A 22,087-nucleotide genomic window follows, 5' to 3' on the forward strand; every position below is an offset into this window, starting at 1 on the left:
TTCAAAGGCCTTCTCCCCTCAAAGATGCAAGTCTGTCTCTACTCCTAAGCATCCTAGCCCTGAGTCTTTATATCCACACCCCCTGCCCCCACTATCTTTTGGTGTCAAAGCTGAAGTCCTCTCAGCTTCTCCCTGCTCACCTAGATTCCATCTTCCTCAAGGGGATTCTGTAAAATATTCTAGCAATTTCTGTGTCCCTCTCTGATCTACACCCCCCTTCCATCCCCAGACACAAAGCTCTGTCAATTTGGCCTCGTATGCTGTGGGGACCCCATTACTCTGCAAATGTCATAGCTTCAGCTGCTAGGAAGCTTTACCCAACTCTACGTAGCCCTCAGGCTCGGAGAGGTGAGAGAAAATGGTAGCGAGGGCCTTGCACATTGGGTCCTACAGAACATATTCACTGATATCTGAGCTCCTAAGACTTCGAGAAGATGCAGAAAGGGGCCCCAGGGAAGAAGCAGAGGCTAAGAAGGAACTGAGGATAAGAGCAAAGATCTTTCACAAATGAAACAGTATGTTAGACTCCACCTCTGGAACTTTTATTCTCCTGGAAACAATCATCCTTGTTAGTGGTAGTTGAGAGAAAAGGTGTGTGCTCAATTCTGTCGAAGCAGACGTGAGTGTCTATGCACAGCATCCACAAAGGCCCCCACGTGTTCTGGGTCCATGTCAGGGTAAAGTCCATGCCCCAGGTTGGCAATGTAGCGCTGCAGCCCAAAGTCATCCAGCATCTGCTGCACCAGCCGTCCGATCTCCTCCTGGAGGACCAACAGGGCACTGACTACACCAACAGGGCCAGCAAGCCCCTATACTCCCTATGCACAACCATGACACAGCACATAGGCATGCTTCTACTCCGTGTTATTCATTCAGTCATTAATTCAAAACAGTTTACTGGATGCTTAGTATGGGCCAGACAACTATAAAAAGAAATTCCTGCTTTCCTAGAGCTCACATGATACGTACAGTGGGACAAACATACAATAAAGACACACACAGTAATACAACCATGTTCATAGCCATGGGAGTATATATACACACACACATAGGGACCCTGGTTACCTTAGATGCATACAGAGCACAGGGGTCCAGGTTGCCCTGCAAGGTCACCGTCTTCCCCACACGTTCCCTGAAAGCAAAGTCAGTGCCATGTCCTGGTGACTGCTCATGTGGCAGCTGCTCCCTCTCCACCACCTCCTCTATCACTCACCGGGCTTTCTTTGGGGCCACTGTCCAGTCAAGCCCAACCACCTCGTAGCCAGCGTGGGCCAGCTCTTCCAGGGCAAAATGTCCATCTTTAGCAAAGATGATCTGAGGGAAAGGACAGATCTCTGAGGCAACAAAAGACCTGCCTTTGCCCACTAACTTATCTTGGCTGCGTCTCTGCTGCCCTCCAGTGGTCACTTCAGTCCCTGAACATTCCACAGGCCCACCTTCACTTACTCCATCCCCATCCTTACCATGGGCACTGGTGCCAGGCCTGCCTCCTGCAGCCTGGCCTTCACCTGCTTGGCCACATCACGGATGTAAGGCAGTGCAAACTTACTGAAGAGCTGTGGGCCAAGATGCCCTGCATGGGACTCAAAGAGCTGCAATGCCTACAGTTGGAGGGGAGGAAGGGATGGTGAAGACAAATACATAACACACAAAGTATCTCAGACCCCACACACACAACGTGTCTCAATTTCTCCTGAGTAACTTCAGACCCTCATACTGCCTAAGCCTGTAAATGCAGTTCCATTCAAAAAATTCTGCTTTCTCCACATACCAGTGCTAGCTTTGGTCTTTGAATGCATATAGCACTGCCAATGTCAATGACAAGTTTGGACCTAGGTGCTCCAGTCAGATCATCATAGGCCAAGCCTCTTTCCTGCTGGGCATTATGACACCTACCCTCTCAGGTGTATGGAATCGTACTGCTTCTCACTCTTCTAGACCCCAAGCCTATTCCTCTCCCTCAGAACCCACCTGGGCACCAGCAGCCACTTGTCCCACCAGATATGGGACCAGAGCATCAGTGAGGATGCGAAGCAGCTGGTGACTAGCCTGTGGTTTCTGGTAAAGCCAACGCTTGGCCTGAGCCATGGTGCTTGAGCCGCCACCCTCAATCATGTATGTCATCAGAGTCCACTGCAAAAGGATACAAAGAGAATGTCATAGGTGTAGAAGTCAGACTGATACTTCCCTTGTCTACACCAGACCCACCAGAATGATTTCCCCATGCCCAAGTCCCTGCCTTGTTCCACATTACCGGGGCACCAGCAAAGCCAATCAGCGGCACACGCCCAGCCAGCTGTTTTCGGGTAAGGGTGATGGCCTGGAACACATAGCCCAGCTCGGAGGTCACTGTGGCTGGATCCCGGAGACGTTCTAAGTCCCGTTCTTCTCTTAATGGCTCTGGGAAGCTGGGCCCTTTGCCAGGCACCATAGTCACCTCCATGCCCAGTGCCTGGCGAGGAAGAAAATACCTGGATTTCCTACCCATAACTCTAAGAGAAAAGGCTCTGTTCAGCCCATGCCAAGAAGGAAGAAAAGGAGAATGAAACTTGGTCAAACTCCATCTCTTTCAGCCCAAGTTTTTCCCTCTGTCCAGTGAAGATAAGTGCTTATCTTGGGCCTTGACTACCTTTACCCTTTCTTACCCATCAGGTTTGAACAGGTACCTGGGGTACAACAAGGATGTCAGAGAAGATGATGGCAGCATCCAGAGGGAAGCGACGCAGTGGCTGTAGGGAACAGAAGACAGGTTACTAGGAGGCAAGCTGAGGGCATAAATACCTCCCTTTTTCATAGAGGCCTCACCTGCAAAGTCAGTTCACAGCAGGTCTCTGGGGAACGACAGGTGCTGAAAAAGTCCTGGGCAGCCCGAGTTTCCCTAAACTCTGCAGACAGAAGAGGGAAAGCTGGGCCCAACCCTAAGGAACCTCTGGATCCCTCCCTTGCCCCTCAAAATCTTTTCACTCTCCAGAGTTTCACTTGGATTCCTGGGCCCTGACCCTCACCTGGTAAATAGCGGCCTGCCTGCCGCATGCACCAAACAGGAGTGTAGTCTGTGTCTTCCCCCCAGGCTGCTCGCAGGAACGTGTCATTCTTCAGCTCTGGAAAACCCTGGGATCTGGAGATCAGGAGGGGGTGGGGGTAGGTGTCAGTAAGCTTGACCAAGGGTTGGGAAAGGCCCGGGTTCTTAAGGCGGATTCATTCTGACACCACTATCTGCCTTCTCCAGCCAGTTCCTAAGATGTGTCTCCCCGCCCGTTCCACCTCTTCTTTGCCTATCAGATGGTGCACAAGACTAGAAGGGCCCGCGCTGGGGCCTCTATCTTCCGCACAGCCCCAACTCCCCCAAGCTCAAAGCCACTGGAGAAACTGGGGGAAGGGCGTAATGAAAGCCCAGTAGGAACTGATCAGGGTCTTTGGACCAGAAAATCTCAGGAACAGGGCTACCAGTTGGCTGGTTCGGAAGCTGGTGGATCCCCAGGCTAGGGTACACTGAGAAGTCAGAGAAGACGGTCCCAAAATACGGATCCTAACTGAGGATTAGAAAATCCTGGAGGCATCCCCTAAATGAGTCTCAGGAATCCATGTGTAGAGGATTAAGGATTCCAGAGACAGGAATCGGGTTGGGAACTCTCCAAGGTCGGGAAAGAGGGTTATAGGGATAGATTCCCGAGTTGGAAGAGTCAGGTCAGAAACCACGCGGGCCATACCAAGTGGTGCAGAGAACTCACCCCAACCCGTTCGCCTCCATGATAAGCCTTGGGGAACTGCGAGCACAGTCCCCACTGTAACCTCAACCGGAGTCTGAGATCAGGCTCCACCCCTTCCTGGAGGGAGCCAGGGCCGCCGCCATGTTGAAAGTCACATGATCAGACACTGGTATTAGCTCCGGGGCTGCCCCAGGTGCTGCCGGTAGGACCCCGACTACCTTTCTTCACCGTAAAATCCGCTGTAGAGTCGCAGCAACAAACGCCCCCCCACCCCTCTCCTACCCTCCCCACAGCCAAGAACTCCGCAAATAACTACTCCTTACCGTGGCATCAGGAATCTCCTCTCTGATGGCCTGGAAATCCGAGAGTTTCAGCCGAGACTCACTTTTATTCCCATGCTCCATGATTCTAACAATCTTAGGCCTAGCGACCAGGCACACAGTGAATTAAAGAATCAAGCTCTACAGGGAAATGAAATAGTTAAATATTTACGTTACCGGGACACCGGGGTGGCTCAATTGGTTAAGTGTGCGGCTTGTGATTTCGGCTCAGGTCATGATATCATTGGTCCTGAGCCTGAGTCCTCGGTGGGACCGCACACTCCTCTGGGAGTCGGCTTGGGATTCTCTCCCTCTGCCGCTCCCCGGAACTCAAGTGTGTGCAGGCACAGTGCGGTATCTCTCTCTCCTTAGAATAAGGCTTTTTAAAATATATATTTATATTACCTACTAAGAGGCAGGCACTATAGTAGATGCAGAAGTTAACAGTGGTCACCAAGACAGCCCTTTCCTTTAAGGAGCTACAGACTGGTGGATCAGCAATCATAATAATAAATGTTTCAAGAGGAAAAAACTAGAAGTAGCTAGCAAGGGCTCTTCCTGTAACTGGGGAAAGCAGTAGGGGTGTTCCAAATAGAGGAAACAGCAGGTGCAAAGAGAAGAGGCAAAGAACAAATGGCAAAAAACAAAAACAAAACAAAAACCACAAACAAACAAACAAACAAAAAAAACCACGAACGAACAAATGGCTATTGTGGGACCCAGAAGACCCATCTGCTGGAATTAAAGAGGCTAGAGGTGTCTTCAGAGTCCAGGTCATGCAAGCCCTTATGAGAGTCACTTGTCCGTTTTATTCTGTAGTAGCACGGTAGCATACAAATAGCTTGGAGAGAAGGGAAGAGGGGCACTATGTTCCCAGCTTCCTAAGGAGAAAATAAAAGGAAAACCATCAAAATTACACGCGATCATATATTATTTCTTTCTTGATAACTTTATTTGAAAACTAAATCAAAACAAAGTTTCCATCCAAATGTCCATAACAGATGAATGGATAAACAATATGTAGTGTATACATAAAACAGAGTATTAGTCCACCCATAAAAAGAAATTAAGTTCTATTCATGCTATGATATTGTTGCAATATTATTCTAAGTGAAATAAGACAGACCCAAAAGGAAAATATTACATGGTTCCATTTATGAAATATCTAGAATAGGCTAATTCATAGAGGCAGAAAGTAGATTAGAGTTTATCGAGCAGGCCATGAGGAGTTAATGCTTAAAGAGAAAGCCCTGCTGTTTGGAATGATGAAAAAGTTTTGGAAATAGGTAATCGTACTCTTAAAGTGGTTAACTCAGCAAATTTACACTTATTTTACCACAATTTAAAAAATACATAAAAAACCACTGTACATTTTAAATGGGTGACTTATATGGAATGTGAATTATATCTCAAAAAAACTTATTTTAAAACTGTTTGCCAGCGAGGGTGGGAGACAAAGTTTCCTTATACTTCGCCAACAGCTCCTGTCCATTTTTTTTTTTTTTTTTTGCCTCCATCCTATCTACCCACTTTGGACCTATCTTCCCACATTGGACCTTTCCTCTCATCTGGTTCAGAATTACTGGGAGAAACTGGATAATGATCACCAATGTCCTAGGATTAGGAGTAACCACCAGGATGAACCCTGAACGACTCAAGACTCCTATCAGCGGTAGGGCTGAGGAGGGGATTATTCTCCCAAATATTTTAGCAATACTGCCCCTAGGATGAGGAGCTAAGAGGATGTCTATTAGATTTTTAAAGAGTCTTCTCGTTGTAGTGTGACGCGTCGGGGTGGAAAAGCAAAAACGGGCCAGAGAACCAGAAAAATGTCTGTTCCAATGATCCAGCCTAGGTAGGACAAACAGAGAGATGGATCAGGTAAAGACAACTGAACTTGGGTCTGGTTGGCTCAGTACGAGGCACATTGGTTTGTAATAAGTTTAAGTATCTGAGTACACAGGGAAATACGGCAGGCGCGCTAGGTGCCCTTAGTCCAGAACTTACGGCGAAGGCTGGCCGAAGGCGGGGCCGAGCGTGGTGGGAAGCTTGGTCAGCCTTCGCGGCTGCGGCTCCGGGAGCCGCACCGCCGCCCCTGGGCTCTCCTTTGCCACTTCACCATGGCAGGCCCAGGCCCGGGCGCGGCTCTAGAGTCCCCGCGGCAGTTGCTGGGCCGCGTGCGCTTCCTGGCAGAGGCAGCGCAGAGTCTCCGCGCTGGACGGCCACTGCCGGCGGCGCTGGCCTTCGTGCCTCGCGAGGTGCTCTACAAGCTTTACAAGGACCCGGCGGGTCCGTCGCGCGTGTTGCTGCCCGTGTGGGAAGCGGAGGGCCTGGGGCTGCGTGTGGGAGCGGCGGGCTCCGCCCCTGGTACCGGCTCCGGGCCCCTCCGTGCGGCCCGAGACAGCATTGAGCTCCGGCGCGGCGCCTGCGTGCGAACTACCGGCGAGGAACTGTGCAACGGCCAGGGGCTCTGGGTGAAGCTGACCAAGGTACTCCCTGGCCTGCCCTGGGCCCCGCGGAAGACCCCTAGCGCCAGGGCAGCCCCAGGCCGTTTCCTTCCCATCCCCCATCTTGAGGGAGCACTGCGTTCCGTGTCCTTTGCCTTGGGCTGGGCTGGGCTGGGCGCTGGGCAGTTCCCAGACGGCTGTCTCCGTCTTGCGCGTCCCGGCAGGAGCAGCTGGCAGAACACCTGGGCGACTGCGGGCTGAACGAAGGCTGGCTGCTGGTGTGCCGACCGGCGGAGGGCGGGGCCCGCCTCGTACCCATCGACACTCCAGACCACCTCCAGCGGCAGCAGCAGCTCTTCGGTGTGGACTACCGACCGGTGCTCAGGTCCTGCTCTTGAAAGGGCGGGGCTTGCTGCCGGAAGGCTCGGCCGCGAAGGGTTGGGAACTAAGCGGGCACAGGCCCGGGAGGTGGGATGGGGAGTGAAGGCAGGGTTAAAGGCAGGAAGGGGCGGGACCTGAATGGAGATGGGGTGGAGCTTCTGGAGGCCCAGTCTGGTGGAGATGGAGCTCGGGAGAAAGCTCCGTGGGGGTACCCCGCTGCCCACTGATGTCTCCCCGTCCCCTACTTCCTGCCCGCAGATGGGAACAGGTGGTGGACCTGACATACTCTCATCGCCTTGGATCAAGGCCCCAGCCAGCCGAGGCATACACGGAAGCTGTACAGAGATTACTGTGAGTGAGCTGGGGTGGGATAGGGAGGAAGAATCTCCAGGTCTGGGCCTGGCCTAATTAGGGACTTGGGGTTGCTTAGCTATGTGCCCCCGACGTGGACCTACGAGTGCGACGAGGACCTGATCCACTTCTTGTACGACCACCTGGGCAAGGAGGATGAGAACCTGGGTAGCGTGAAGCAGTATGTGGAGAGCATAGACGTTTCCTCCTACACGGTGGGTTCTGGGACTCCTCCCACCCCAAGCAAGAGGTCATTTCTTGCTAAATCCAGAACCCTCACCTTTAGGCCAAGGCCAAACCTGAATTCTCACAGGCCAGACTCAGTCCAGCACCCCATTTTGGAAGTCCTGTGGGAATGCCTAGACACTTCCACATACCAGTTGTGCTTTTAAGCCACCTGCATGTGCAGGGAGTGGGGTAAACACTGTCTCCACTTCTCTGCCCCTCCCCAGGAGGAGTTCAATGTGTCCTGCCTGACAGACAGCAATGCAGACACCTACTGGGAGAGCGATGGGTCCCAGTGCCAGCACTGGGTACGGCTTACTATGAAAAAGGGCACCATTGTCAAGTGAGTGGGCTCTGAGGTAGGACAGAGTGGGCGGGCCCTGTGCCTGTAAATGTACAGAGACCCATGTGCATCCTCTGACCACTCAGGAAGCTACTGCTCACAGTGGATACCACAGATGACAACTTTATGCCTAAGCGAGTAGTGATCTATGGGGGCGAAGGGGACAACCTGAAGAAGCTGAGTGACGTGAGCATTGATGAGTGAGTGAACAGGCTGGTCTGGGAGGGAGAATGGGGCATGATCCTAGCAATGGGGCCTGGCCCCATTTGGAAGCAGAAGGTCAAGTGAGAGCCCAGCAGTCCCTGAAGGCAAGGGGTACTCAGAGTGCCTCTCATCCATCTCGTCAGGACCCTGATCGGGGATGTGTGTGTCCTGGAGGACATGACCGTTCACCTCCCAGTCATCGAGATCCGCATCGTCGAGTGCCGAGGTGGGGCTTCAGGCTCTAAGGAGGGAAAGGGAGCCCCAGTGTATAGACAGTGGCTAGTTGGCAGTGAGTGTGGAGAAGCAATGGGCTTGGAGTTGGGATGAGGGGAATAGCTGAACTATCTCTGGGAGGTGAAGCTTTGGGCCTGAGCCACATGGGAGGCACCAGGTGCAGGCCTGCCTTAAAGCTGCAGAGGTGGTTGGGCTCATCTGGAAGAGGAACTGAGTTGGGATCCTCAGGCCTTGCAGTATAGTGAGGGATGGAGAAACCCGCAAAGATTATAATAATCAGAGTCAGATAAGTAGAAGATCGTCTCAAAGGTCCCAAGTTTCTGAAAGCCTGAGCATTCAGGGGCCATCCTCAGGTCTGAGGGTCAAAGAGGCAGCAGGTGCCCTAAGTAACTTCTTCCCCCAGATGATGGGATTGATGTGCGTCTTCGAGGGATCAAGATCAAGTCGTCTAGACAGCGGGAACTAGGGTTGAATGCAGACCTGTTCCAGCCGACCAGTCTGGTGCGATACCCACGTCTGGAAGGCACGGACCCTGAAATTCTATACCGCAGAGCTGTTCTCCTGCAAAGGTGGCTGTGGTCCTGTGCCTGCCCAGCCCTTCCTTTCCCCTAATCCTGAGCCTCATTTGTCAGTAGGAAGGAGGTTCCCCAGGCCCTATACTGTAAGCTGTTCCACTTTGAGCAGCCCCTGGGCCCCACCTTCTCCTGTCCTTGTGTGTTGGGGAGTGAGGGAGTCTTAAATTCATGCCATCCTCTTTAGTTGCACTATCTTTACCCACTCACCCCAGATTCATAAAGATCCTGGACAGTGTCCTGCACCACCTGGTACCTGCCTGGGACCACACGCTGGGTACCTTCAGTGAGATTAAGGTGAGCCTGGCCCGCCTAGTATTGGTGTCAGCAGTGGGCTCCTCCCTTCTGCTCATGCAAGTGCTCTCTCTTCTACAGGGTTCCTAAAAGCTACTCTAGGCTTGGACCTTTGCTGGGCTCTAGGAACGTAGGAAGAAAGCCAGACACAGATCGTTAAAATGTAGTGTTTGGGATGCCATTCTCCAGATAGTGTGTGAAATGTACAAGAACTGGGGGAGGAGAAGTAGTAGTATAGATAGGGAAGCTGCATGGAAGGTGCGTACTGGGAGTTATTAGCTGCCGAAGATGACGAGAGCAGCACCCCAGGTAGATGTGTGTATAACTTGGGGATGAGACTGGGTAGGCAAATAGGAGGCCCTGATAGTAGAGGGCAGTACGGGCCAGGCTGTGAAGGAGGGACTATGTCCTAGGTCCCTGGAGCCATTGGAAGGATTTTAAGTAGGTGATGACCAGGTTTGATTTGGGGGGAGGGGGTGTGTGTTTAGAAAGCTCCCCCAGGTGGCTGGACAAAGGAGGGACTGAAAACAAGGAAGGGGAGGGTGTTGGGGATGGACTAGGCATGGACTAGAGTTAGGAATCAGGTCCAGGCATAGAGGAAGTTTCCAGAGCCTGGACAGACACTGACTGCCTGCCAGTCTTGCTCTGGCCACATCTCCTCATCAGCAAGTGAAGCAATTCCTGCTGCTGTCACGCCAGAGGCCAGGCCTGGTGGCCCAGTGCCTGCGGGACTCGGAAAGCAGCAAGCCCAGCTTCATGCCACGCCTGTACATCAACCGGCGCCTCGCCATGGAGCACCGTGCCTGCCCCTTAAGGGACCCTGCCTGCAAGAATGCGGTCTTCACCCAGGTCTGGACCACCTGGGGTTGATCTAAGGGAGGGTCAGTAAAGGGTGGGGTGGGGGCTGGGCCTAAGTAAGGCCTTTGGGCCAGAGTGGGACAAGATCTTGACATAGACGTTCCTACAGCTCCCTTCCCTTTCCCTGCCCCCAGGTTTATGAAGGCCTCAAGCCCTCTGACAAGTACGAAAAGCCCTTGGACTACAGGTATGGCATGAGGGTGAGGGACTTGGACTGGGCACGCATAAACTATACATCCCCACACACTGCCTCTAAAACCCCTTGTCATTACTCCTGTGGCCCCTATTCCTGGCTGGTGAAATGTCCTGAGCCCCAACCCAGCATGGGAACAAAGATCCACCCCTTCTTACAGGTGGCCCATGCGCTATGACCAGTGGTGGGAGTGTAAATTCATTGCAGAAGGCATCATTGACCAAGGTGAGGCCCTGAGGAAGGATAATGAGGGTCCTGCCCTATGTAGAGTGGTAGAGGCTTCTGAGGTCACAGCTAATCAAGATAGAGGACCAGTTTATTACCTCTTTATGGGGGCTGGAGCTCTTGAATGCCCCAGCTGAGAGCATCTGTGTGTCATTTCAGGGGGTGGTTTTCGGGATAGCCTGGCAGACATGTCAGAAGAGTTGTGCCCTAGCTCAGCAGACACCCCTGTGCCTCTGCCCTTCTTTGTGCGCACAGCCAACCAGGTAATCTCCTATCCCTACTTCTCCAGTTGTTTCTGCTGTTCGTCTCTGCAAACCTCCCAGGTGCTGAACTAGAGAGGGGGCAAGAGGAGGGACCAGGTTGCCTAGGGCAACCTCTGGGCAGACAGGGAAGGAGGAGCCATTGTATAATCAGAGGGAAAACTCAGGGCCTCTGGTGGATGGTGTGCAGGCAAGTCTTTGGAGAGTCTGGGGCAATAAAGTAGGGTCCATTCCATGCCATGCTAATAGCTCTTGTCTTGGGAGCAGGGCAATGGCACTGGGGAGGCCCGGGACATGTATGTGCCCAACCCCTCCTGCCGAGATTTTGCCAAATACGAGTGGATCGGACAGCTGATGGGGGCTGCCCTGCGGGGTAAGGAGTTCCTGGTGAGTAGCCAAATCTGTGCCTCCATTGGATCAGCCTGGCCCCTGGAAGGAAGAAGGGCCAGCTAAACCTGGGCAGCCCAAGATGAGGATACAATGGTATTTGTCCCATAGGTCCTGGCTCTGCCCGGTTTTGTGTGGAAGCAGCTGTCTGGGGAGGAGGTGAGCTGGAGCAAGGATTTCCCAGCTGTGGACTCCGTGCTGGTAAGTAGGGCCTGGACCCAGTGTTTCCTCTGCACAGCCCCTGAGCGTCGCTGTTCCTTGAGGGTGTCCTGAACCTTCTCTAACCTCACACATGCTCCTTCGCTGATTCCTTCTATTCCCATGGCTTCAACTACTGTCTTTATTCTGGCGGCCCCCAAATCCTTACCTCCATCTCCAGCTTCTTTCCTAAGCTTGGACCCTTATGTGCACCTGCCTGCTGGACGTCTGCCCCAAGATGGCACTTCTGCCTCAGCCTAGTCCTCCTCACTGCCCCGCTCTACTGCCCTCCAGGGCTCCTGTCTCCAAATGGCACCACTGTCCACCCCTTCCCCATGCCAGGGCCCTCAGTGCCACCTGCCACTTCTCATTCTCCCTTACCTCCTACTTTCTATCACATCTCCCTCTGGCATCTGTCTACTTCTTCCATCTCACTACTGTCCTCCTGCTTCAGGCCACCTTCCCCTGTGACACAACCACTGACTGCAAACCTAGTGTTCCTGTCTCCGTTCTTAACCCATCTGATTCCCGCAGCCAGAGTAATTCATTTCTTCCCCCTGTTTAAATCCTTCAGTGGCTCTGCCCCAGGCTTAGCATAAAATGCAGAACCTGACAAGCCTTATGTGACCTCTGTGTCTCTGGCCACTTGGCTCCAGCCAAACAGATTCCACAGGCCTTTTGCTCTTTCTACCTTTTTTCATGTTCTCTTTCCTGAATTCCTTGTGGCCACGCAAATTCCCAGCCATCATTTAGGTCTCAGCTTAGATGCCATTTCTTCCAGGACATCTTCTCTGGCAGCCAAGATTGGCGAGGTGTTGTCTTGATGCTTTCATAGTCCTTGTACCAACCCCCACATTGCCCTCATTGGCTGCATGGGGACTGCCTTGTCTAGCTGCCTCTCCTATTTCCCTGTGAGCATCTTGAGAGAAAACAAGGACTCCACAATGAAAGGCCGACCTCGTTCCCTCTCTCCGACTGCCAGGTGAAGCTCTTGGAAGTGATGGAAGGAATGGACAAAGAGACATTTGAGTTCAAATTTGGAAAGGAGCTAACATTCACCACCGTATTGAGTGACCAGCAAGTAGTAGAGTTGATCCCCGGGGGTGCAGGCATCGTGGTGGGATATGAGGACCGTTCCCGCTTCATCCAACTGGTGCAGAAGACCCGGCTAGAAGAGAGCAAGGAGCAGGTACCATCCAGAGGCCAGCAGAACAAGAGCTTTGTGCAGCTCCTAACAGGCAGAGCCCAGCCTGATAGGCCCCCAGTACCCAGTCGCAAGAACTCTGGCCCCCACCATTCCTCTGCCCCATGTTCCTGCTTATCACTGGGGTTCAGAGATGGCCCACAGTGCTGAACAGAGATCATACCCCCACGATCTCTGTGAGTGGAGGCCAAGTACCCCACCACACACTGACTTGGGAGTTGGACCCTCTTCCTTAGCCAGGCCTCTCCTTCCCTCCCCAGGTGGCAGCCATGCAGGCGGGGCTGCTGAAGGTGGTGCCGCAGGCTGTGCTGGACTTGCTGACCTGGCAGGAACTGGAGAAGAAAGTGTGCGGGGACCCAGAGGTCACTGTGGACGCTCTGCGCAAGCTCAGTGAGTATGGGTGTCCTGCAGTGTGGGGGCAGGGGGCTTATGGACGAGGCAGGTCGGGACCTAAGCTCGATTTCTGACCTGGTCCCCAGCCCGGTTTGAGGACTTCGAGCCATCTGACACTCGGGTGCAGTACTTCTGGGAGGCGCTGAACAATTTCACCAACGGTGAGTGGCGGAGGAGAGCGTGGTGCCCGGGTTCGGATTCCACCTGCGGGATACCGAGGCAGGGTAGGAGTCATAGAGCCTCCCCCGACATCAGTGTGGACTCTGACGTCCTTCTCCATGCAGAGGATCGGAGCCGCTTCCTGCGCTTTGTCACTGGCCGCAGCCGGCTGCCTGCGCGGATCTACATCTACCCGGACAAACTGGGGTGAGTGTGGCCCGAGCAGGGCGGGGCTTGCTTTCCGAAGGGACTGGGGCTGTGTCCCCACCGCGTGTCCCTACAGTTCTTCCTAATCTGTGGCCTGTCCCCAGCTACGAAACCACAGACGCACTGCCGGAGTCTTCCACGTGTTCCAGCACCCTCTTCCTACCACACTACGCCAGGTGGGTCTGCTGGGCGCGGGGGGAGCCTACAGAGTGGGGAGCAGGGAAGGGGCGTCACCCTAGGATGGAGGAAGACAACGAGTCATGAAGTGCACGAACTGGGGCCCCGGCGCCCATAGGGCCCCGTACATTGGCCCTTGCGGTGCCCCTGGCGCCAACTGCGGTCCTGTCTCCCTCAGTGCCAAGGTGTGCGAGGAGAAGCTCCGCTATGCCGCGTACAACTGCGTGGCTATTGACACCGACATGAGCCCTTGGGAAGAGTGAGGCGGCGCCAGGGGGCAGCCTCGGGCCAGCAGGACTGCGCCTGCGCGGGTCCCACTAGGCGGCGCGCGGGGTGAAGACACAGCCGGTGGCCAGGCTGGGATCTATGCTCCTGACCTGAGCCCACACGCTTGGAAAGACAGCACGCCCCTGTGTCTGGTTGCAGTGGGGGCGGTTGATTGACCCTGGTGGCCCAGCCCCGCACACCCACAGCCCCTCCGCGAGCTTGGGCTTGCTTCCCGAGTTAGTTCGCGTCTGTGGGAGGGAGTCTTCCCGCAAGCCCAGCACAAGCTGCCAGGCCTGAGCTACTTGAAGGGGGCCTTCTAGCTCCCCACCCCCATGGAGTTTACTTCAGGGTTTTTTTTGGTTGTTGGGATTTTTTTGTTTTTTTGTTTTGGCTCCTCCTTTTTTCCTCCTTATTTTTCTCTGGCGTCAGCCAGGACCCAAAGCTAAAACCTCTGGAGGGTAGTGGAGGCTCCTCCCCAGACAAGGCATCGCATAGATAGGGAGTAATGGCCATCCTTTTTTGGACACCTGACCCAAGAAAGAAGCAGCAGCTGAGCTGTCTTTTCCTCCTCTCCCTCTATACCCAAAGTGTGAGCTCTGCCCTTCCTCCAACCCAATCTTAACTGAAGGTTCTACCACCTTCCCTGGCTCAGAGCCTACATCTTTAGAGCCTACATCTCCACGTTACATCTTTACTACCCCCACCATCACACCATTTCCAACACTTATGCATCACCTGATTTCCCATCTGCTGTGTCAGCCCCAAGATGGTGCAAGGTTAAAGCCAGTTATGTCCTCTCTGAAATCTGCAGTAGCTCCCTTTCACCCAACTCAAAGCCTAGACTTTAAACCTGCTCTTAAGTCTTAACCACAAGTCTCTGCCCCAGTCCTCCTTCAAGGGCCTCCATGACACTCCATCAAAGAAGGTCTTGCACATGGGAAAGTTTAATAAATGGATGTATTCACTCCTTCAGAATGTGTTTATTGGGCTACTGAGGGTTGGAGGGAAGGTTCTTCTAAGACTTCGGGGAACTGGGCTGGAAGCCAGGGAGATTGTGTGTCACATGGGAGTGGTGGGTCTACAAAGTGACAAACATTATATCTGAAGCTGAGCAGGGAACTAAGGGTGCTACTATGGGAAGGAGGGGGGGTGGCTGCACAGATCCTGGCCTGGCATCTTCTGGGATGGGTGTGGTGATTTGGAGGATGGGACCCCACCTTCAGGAACCAGGTGGGCAGAAGAACTGGACATCGTAAAAGACAAAGCCTTGAGATGGCTGATAAACCAGACAAGTCAAATTTTTGACAAAAGAGGCAGCAGCATAGCCACCCATCCACACCTGACACTGCCTCCAGTTACCAGACAGCTAAAAGGCATCTTTAAGAACAAGTACCCAATGAGAAATTTCCTGACCATAGAGACCAGCCCCCTCCCCAAGCCAAAAGAGTCAACATCAGTTTCAAGTGAAGTGGCACTTCCTCTCCCAAGGCTTCTCCACGCTGCCCTCTAAGGCGAGTCCTGATGCTACCCTGCCTTGGCCTTGAGCCGTGCCAAGGCCTATCTCCCCATAACTCTAAGTCTGACACCCCAGCTGAGCCTTCCAGGCAGCCCTCATCTTGTGGCTCCCCAGTGCTTGTGCCTTGGGTGGTCCATGGAAGACATAGTTTCCTCTTCCAGCAGCCTCTTGCCCAGGGAGCTGGAAGAATAGGAGCCCCAGAGGCCACCACTCCTATCAGCTCTGCTCTTCCCAGCAAGCTCCCGCCCTCTTGTGCAGCCTGCCCTGCAGAGAGGGCATTCCCCTTCTGTTCTCAGGGAAGAGCCTGGCCAGCATGCAGCTGCTGGAAGTAATCTATTTCTGTGTCTAGTACTGGCCACTTAAGTCTTTGGTCCCTCTTGTACCAAACTGGGCTCATATTGTATTTTGTAGCTTGCTTTTCATCCATCCGTTCAGTAAACACATCAAACACCTATGTCAGGCACTGTACTAAGTACAATGGGGAAAATATTGGCTAAACAGATAATTTTTGCTTTCTTGGAATTTAAACTCTAATGCAAGAGGAAACAGTATATTAAACAAATAATTGCATAAACAACATGTAATAGCCTTTATGTAAGAGCTCCAAAGAAGTAGCGAAAGGTATTGTTAGAAGACAGAGCAGGGTGATACTAACCCACGGGGCTCAGTGGAATGCTGAATCAGGGAGAATGACTGGGCACAAAGTCCAGCGAAGGAGCACATTGAGTCCTGTGTTACCGGACGTAACGGGAAGAGAGAGAAGAGATTCGAGCCTTTGAGGCTTGTTTTAGGATTTTACATGGACCAGCCATGAGGGGGCCAAGCAAGGGATTGACATGATTAGATTTGCCTTTGGCATTTGTGTAGAGAATGAGTTGAGGAGAGCTTGGAAGCAGGGAGTAATCCAAGCAGGAAATGATGGTCACTGGGACAAGGGGAATACTCATTGTAACTATTATTTATATTGGCTGCATTTTGTTACGTTTTAAGTTTTCATAACTTGTACTCATTTAAAACCCTCCACTGGGGCGCCTGACTGGCTCAGCCTGCAGGGTCATGAGTTCAAGCCCCACGTTGGGCACAGAGCTTAGTTAAAAAAAAAAAAGAAAAGAAAAGCCGCCTCTATAGATGAACATTAAGGTTGTCTATAAATTTTTTTATATTGAAAACTATAACTATTATAATAAACATCCTCATGCATATATCCTTTTATATCTATTTGATTATTTCCTTAGAATAACATCCTAAACTCACCATCAAACTGTCAAATTACCAGGAAGTATCAATTTTGTTCCCATTAGTGTCCATTTCCTAAACTCTGACCACCCTCTGGCATTAACACTTAAAAATATTTTTGATAATTTAATATGTTGAAGAATGGTGATTGTTACCTTAATTTGCACTGCTTTGATTATTTACTGAGCAATTGTTTTTCTTTTTTACGAACTGCTCTTTTTGTGTTTTTGTCTATTGGTGTTATTATACTTTTCTTACTGATTTATAACAATCTCTGCACAGTACTAAAGTAATACGCACAGCAAGGCACAGTGCTAACAGCTGTACATCTGTTATCTTTGTTTTATTTCTTAGCTCTATGAATTAAATACTCTTATTGTCCCCATTTCCAGAAGAGAAACTTAGAGCAAAAATGAATTAAATAACTTGCCCGGTGTCACGCAAGTTGTCAATAAATAATGAAGCTAGGATTTGGATGGTTGTCTGCCAGTGCCAAAGCCTGCTGTCTTGGTAGCTAAAGTATTAAGTCCTGTAAATGAATGCCTTTGTCATGTCAGGTGTTATAATACCTTGGTTTTCCCTGTGTGTTCTTTGCCCTTAACTTCATGTATGTTCTTTCCTAATGTACAAAATTTTTAATTCTTTATGAATTCAAGATCCTTATGAAAGAAACCATATATTGGATGTATACCACGAGAAGGCACTATAGTATACTTGTTAAGAGCACATCTTGGGGGTGCCTGGTTGACTCAGTGGGTTAAGCCTCTGCCTGCGGCTCAGGTCATAATCCTAGGGTACTGGGATCCAGCCCTGCATTGGGCTCTCTGCTCTGCGGGGAGCCTGCTCCCCCCTCTGCCTTCCTGCCTCTCTGTCTACTTGTGATCTCTCTGTCAAAAAAGTAAATAAAATCTTAAAAAAAATAAAAGAGCCCATTCTGGAGAGCTAGCTGCCCGTATTCATATCCTGGTTTTTCCACATACTAGCTGTTGGCCATAGCCAACATGGCCAACATGGCTTCCTTTTCTGAAGCATCTACCCTTTTACTGTTGATTTGAAATGTTATCTTTTCACATACTTATAATTTTCTGCTAAATTTGTATATGTAAGAAATCCTCAAAAAGAGGTGCCTCAGTGGCTTAGTCGGTTAAATCTGCCTTTGGCTCAGGTCATGATCCCCAGGTCCTGGGATCACGCCCCCTGTCGGTGGGGGGTGTGTGTGTAGTGGTGGTGGAGAATCTCTGCTCAGCGGGGAGTCTGCTTCTCCCTCTCCCTCTGCCCATCCCTCCACTTGTGCGCTCTCTCAATAAATAAAATCTTTAAAAAAAAGAATTCTCCCAAAAAATTATATTAAAAAATGAAATCTTCATTTTTCACCATACTACAAGAATGTGACACTGCATGTTGAAACCAAACAGAAATCTTAATCGTTAATGGAAGGAATTACCATTGTTCTGTGACCTTTAAAAGTTTTTGTCAAAGCATCAAAAAATTTCTTAGCATCAGTTATAAATGTGTAGGGAAATGAAAACATAGTAAAACTAATATTTATTTAGAACCTTGTAATCTCAAGCATTTAGAGAAATTGAGAATTAAATTGTTTTCTTTGCAAAAAAAAACTTATCCAAAATAGTCTGAACAATGCTTGCCTCTTCTTTCTCTTTTTCCTTTTTTTAAGACTTTACATATGTATGTATGTATTCAGAGCTGAAGCAAGATGACGGGAGGGGGAAAGGAGCAAGAATCTCAAGCAGACTCCATGCTCAATGCAGAGCCAGTGTGGGGCTTGACCTGGAGCTCGATGGGGGCTTGAACCCTCGACGCTAAGATGATGACCTGAACTAAAATCAAGCATTAGACACTTAAGCAACTGAGCTGGCCAGGCATCGGCCTCTATTTCTTATAATACAGAATAAGTATCTTCACTATGCCTTGAAGAATTTTCATACTCCTCTTTACTTCCGACATTATATCCTTTTTATGTACAATCTTATGAAGTATCTTTAAGAATGCCGTGAATGCAAAGTGGTTTTTTGCTGGCATCAGTTTCTGTGAGACATCTTCATCCCTTTTGTCACAGCCACTTTCCTCCTTTTGGAGATGAAGTAGCCTTCACTCAATTCATGCGAATCTACACTTTCTTGTGGTGACAGTGTTAACATTCCCATGATCAGCTATTTCTTCTATAACTCCATTTATGTTCAATTTGAATTTCACTTCCAGCCCTATCATTTTTCTTTTTTTTTCCCATTTTATTTATTTTTTCAGCGTAACAGTATTCATTGTTTTTGCACAACACCCAGTGCTCCATGCAAAACGTGCCCTCCCCATTACCCACCACCTGTTCCCCCAACCTCCCACCCCTGACCCTTCAAAACCCTCAGGTTGTTTTCCAGAGTCCATAGTCACTTATGGTTCGCCTTCCAGCCCTATCATTTTTCATTTCTTTGCTGCACTTTCATCTTTTGGCCAATTCTGTAATCTTTTTTTTAAGTATCACACAGGCTTATCACTGGGAGACAAGGAATTGACACAACTACATTCTTGCTGTGTGTCTGTGAACCAAATACACAGTGCACCGTGTATTAATTACCAACATACTGAAAGAAGCGACGTAATTGTTTCACTGTTTGTGGTATACGTTCGAAAAAGTTGATTCTGACAGTTTTTTTTTTACAGTATTCTCATTGCTTTTATAGAGGAAAGAATTCTCTTCCTCACCATTTTTACTGATTTCACCTCTTCATTTTGTATTTGCTTATAAATGTATTACATAGAAAGAGGTTTAAATGAGACACAAGTCCCAAATTTCAATTACCTCCATAAAACTGTAAGACTTTATAGCTGCCAATATAGTATTCTCCTTCTCCCTGTCCTTCCTCCGTACCTACTTTTTTCTTACTCCCAAAGTACTTAATCACCCTTTAACATGCTGTACAGTTTACTCATTTATTATTTAATAGAGTATATTTATTTATTTGACAGAGTGCACAAGTAGGCAGAGCAGCAGGCAGAGGGAGAGGGAGAAGCAGGCTCCTCAATGAGCAGGGAGCCTGATGCAGGACTCGAACACGAGACTCCAGGATCATGACCTGAGCTGAAGGCAAAGGCTCAACTGACTGAGCGACCCAAGTGCCCCTACTCATTTATTATTTCAATTGATTTATAATGTATGCTGCTCTGCCTATTAGGATGAGGGTTGGATCCTTTTTTTTGTTCACTAATATACCTTAAGGGCCTAAAACTCCCCTTGGCACATAGTAGTCACTCAGTAAATAGCTGTTCAATAAATAAATAAACTGTGGCTCGGGGTGCCTGGATGGCTCAGTGGGTTAAGCCTCTGCCTTCGGCTCAGGTCATGATCTCGGGGTCCTGGGATCGAGCCCCGCATCGAGCCCCCCATCTGGCTCTCTGCTCAGCAGGGAGCCTGCTTCCCCCCACTCTCTTCATGCCTCTCTGCCTACTTGTGATCTCTCTGTCAAATAAATAAATAAAATCTTTAAAAAAAATAAATAATAAACTGTGGCTCATCAACCATACTTTCCAATTTAAAAATGAGGAAAATCAGCCATTTGCAAAGTTTTGTTTTCAGTAAAGGAGGAAAAAAATCACCAAACTAAGTCACGTATTTTTTTAAAAAAGATTTTATTTATTTATTTGACAGAGATCACAAGTTGGCAGAGAGACAGGCGGGGGGTGGGGGACAGAAAGAAGCAGACTCCCCATCGAACAGAGAGCCCAATGTGGGGCTCCATCCCAGGCCCCTGAGATCATGACCTGAGCAGAAGGCAGAGGCTTTAACCCACTAAGCCACCCAGGAACCCCATAAATCACATTTTTTTTAATTGACCCATCCATTTGTATGCTTGTTTGTTTAAAGTAGGCTCCACCATGGACCCCAACACGGGGCTTGAACTCATGACCCTGAGATCAAAACCTGAGCTGAGATGGAGAGTCAGATACTTAACCGATGGAGTCACCCAGATGCTCCCTGACCCATCAGTTTAAAGCATAAATGTCCAGATTCAGACTTTTAAAACCACCAACAGTGAAAATTCTGTGTGCTTGAAAGGAAATAGTTGAAGTCCCAATTAATGAAGTTATTTTTCAAGCTCTTTATAGAAACACTATGGCATCATTTGCTCTCTAACTTATCACAAATCTATTAGGCAACTGGTGGGCTCATGTACAAAACTAAAACACAAATATTTTGGGACCTGCAACAAGTTGCCAAAGTAGAGTTTCTCTTTTCATTTTTATCTTTCACTCAGTACTCTAAAAATAATAACTTCCTGCCCCACTGACAAGTCCACAGCCAAATGGAGATGAATATTATGATGTGGCCAGCAAATTCCCAAAGAGAGAGCTCTTGCAGACCGTGGGAAGAGTATTTCTGAGCCAAGGCCCAACTTTTGAAAGGTTTCTTTTGTCTCCCACAGTTCAAAGAGAACTTTGGAGCTTGACCTTCTTAAACTAGTCCCCACCACATATAAAAACATAAATATAAATATCCCTTGGGGAAGAAATGTGAACAGGAAACATTATAGGAAACAGCCTGTATTAATATGCCTTTATTAAGTACTTCTCACATAATTAGTAAATAAAAAATAAATAATAAGCATGAGGCTAGGCATAAGAGATAGTAATATAGATTGACTTAGTGAGAAGGAACGTTCAGGAAAAGAGATGTTGTCAGTGACCTAGGCCCTCAGCTCAGTTTTTCCACCACCAAATGGGAGGTCAAGGGAAAATTTATGAGAAAATTTAATTTATTCATATTATTTACTTAGCATGTCCCAGGTCCTATGCTAGGACCTGAGGAGAGAGAAGCAAATAACATATAGTCTTTGTCCTCCAAGGGCTCCCATTGTGATAGAGAAAACATGAAAAAGGGGATGAAAATCCTTTGTGATAAGTACCATAATGTAAATACTAGAAGCAGTGAGAACCAGAAAGAAGGAATCCATGAGGCAGCATACTCTTCAAGTATGCTCTGTGGACCTCTGGGAGTCCTCAGGACCCTTTCAAGGTATCTCTCAGGTGAAAACCATTTTTATAATAATTCTAAAATATTATCTGCCTTTCATTATATTGATATTTGCACTAATGGTACAAAAGCCATGGTGGCTAAGATTGCTGGTGGTTTGGCGTGAATCAAAGCAGTGACACCAAACTGTATGATATGCATTGTATTCTTCACTGCCACGCACTAGCAATAAAAATTAAAAATAAATAATAAATAATAAGACAAAGTAAGTTTCACTTAAGAATGTCTTTGGGGGGGGGGGCCTGGGTGGCTCAGTGGATTAAGCCGCTGCCTTCGGCTCAGGTCATGATCTCAGGGTCCTGGGATCGAGCCCATGTCGGGCTCTCTGCTCCGCAGGGAGCCTGCTTCCTCCTCTCTCTCTGCCTACCTCTCTGCCTACTTGTGATCTCTCTCTCTGTCAAATAAATAAAATAAAATCTTTAAAAAAAAAAAAAAAAGAATGTCTTTGGGGGCTCCTGTACAGCTCAGTTGGTTAGGAGGCCAGCTCTTGGTTTCAGCTCAGGTCATGATCTCAGGGTCCTGGGATAGAGCCCTATGTTGGGCTCTATGCGTAGTGGGGAATCTGTTAGGTATTCTCTCTTTCTCCCTCTCCCTCTATCCCTCCCCCAGCTCGCACTCTCTCTCTCTAAAATAAATAAATAAATCTTTTTTAAAAACCAAGAATGTCTTTGATGAAGCAATA

At 49.4% G+C, this 22,087-nt stretch overlaps 2 protein-coding genes across 6 annotated transcripts; one reads left to right on the forward strand and one right to left on the reverse strand.

Moving 5' to 3' along the window:
• Window positions 1–520: 520 nt before the first annotated feature.
• UROD (uroporphyrinogen decarboxylase) lies at window positions 521–4,224 on the reverse strand. Of its 4 annotated transcripts, none has more exons than XM_046011836.1 (10): window positions 4,034–4,219; window positions 3,006–3,118; window positions 2,806–2,885; window positions 2,667–2,729; window positions 2,255–2,452; window positions 1,972–2,133; window positions 1,464–1,601; window positions 1,214–1,314; window positions 1,066–1,132; window positions 521–761 (listed from the first exon to the last, which is right to left on the reverse strand). In XM_046011836.1, the coding sequence occupies exons 1-10, from the start codon at window positions 4,039–4,041 to the stop codon at window positions 600–602; spliced, it is 1,092 nt and encodes a 363-aa protein (XP_045867792.1). In that variant the 5' UTR covers window positions 4,042–4,219; the 3' UTR covers window positions 521–599. The 4 variants fall into 4 exon arrangements, with proteins under 4 accessions (XP_045867792.1, XP_045867791.1, XP_045867798.1 ...); XM_046011835.1 differs by lacking the exon at window positions 4,034–4,219 and adding an exon at window positions 3,732–3,867; XM_046011842.1 differs by lacking the exon at window positions 2,806–2,885 and having other exon boundaries at window positions 4,034–4,224.
• Window positions 4,225–5,054: 830 nt separating this feature from the next.
• Window positions 5,055–14,576, forward strand: HECTD3 (HECT domain E3 ubiquitin protein ligase 3). 2 transcript variants are annotated; one of them, XM_046011833.1, is made up of 21 exons: window positions 5,055–6,519; window positions 6,702–6,862; window positions 7,117–7,209; window positions 7,289–7,424; window positions 7,662–7,777; window positions 7,864–7,977; window positions 8,125–8,207; window positions 8,619–8,784; window positions 9,003–9,084; window positions 9,781–9,930; window positions 10,074–10,126; window positions 10,293–10,357; window positions 10,517–10,620; window positions 10,885–11,004; window positions 11,116–11,205; window positions 12,185–12,391; window positions 12,667–12,796; window positions 12,886–12,960; window positions 13,084–13,165; window positions 13,270–13,341; window positions 13,521–14,576. In XM_046011833.1, exons 1-21 carry the CDS (start codon window positions 6,151–6,153, stop codon window positions 13,603–13,605), a joined length of 2,553 nt encoding a protein of 850 aa, XP_045867789.1. In that variant the 5' UTR covers window positions 5,055–6,150; the 3' UTR covers window positions 13,606–14,576. The 2 variants fall into 2 exon arrangements, with proteins under 2 accessions (XP_045867789.1, XP_045867788.1); XM_046011832.1 differs by having other exon boundaries at window positions 5,056–6,519; window positions 9,748–9,930.
• The last annotated feature ends 7,511 nt before the right edge of the window (window positions 14,577–22,087 follow it).

Source organism: Meles meles, chromosome 1, assembly GCF_922984935.1.
Source record: "Meles meles chromosome 1, mMelMel3.1 paternal haplotype, whole genome shotgun sequence".
In the NCBI taxonomy this organism is placed as follows: Eukaryota; Metazoa; Chordata; class Mammalia; order Carnivora; family Mustelidae; genus Meles; species Meles meles.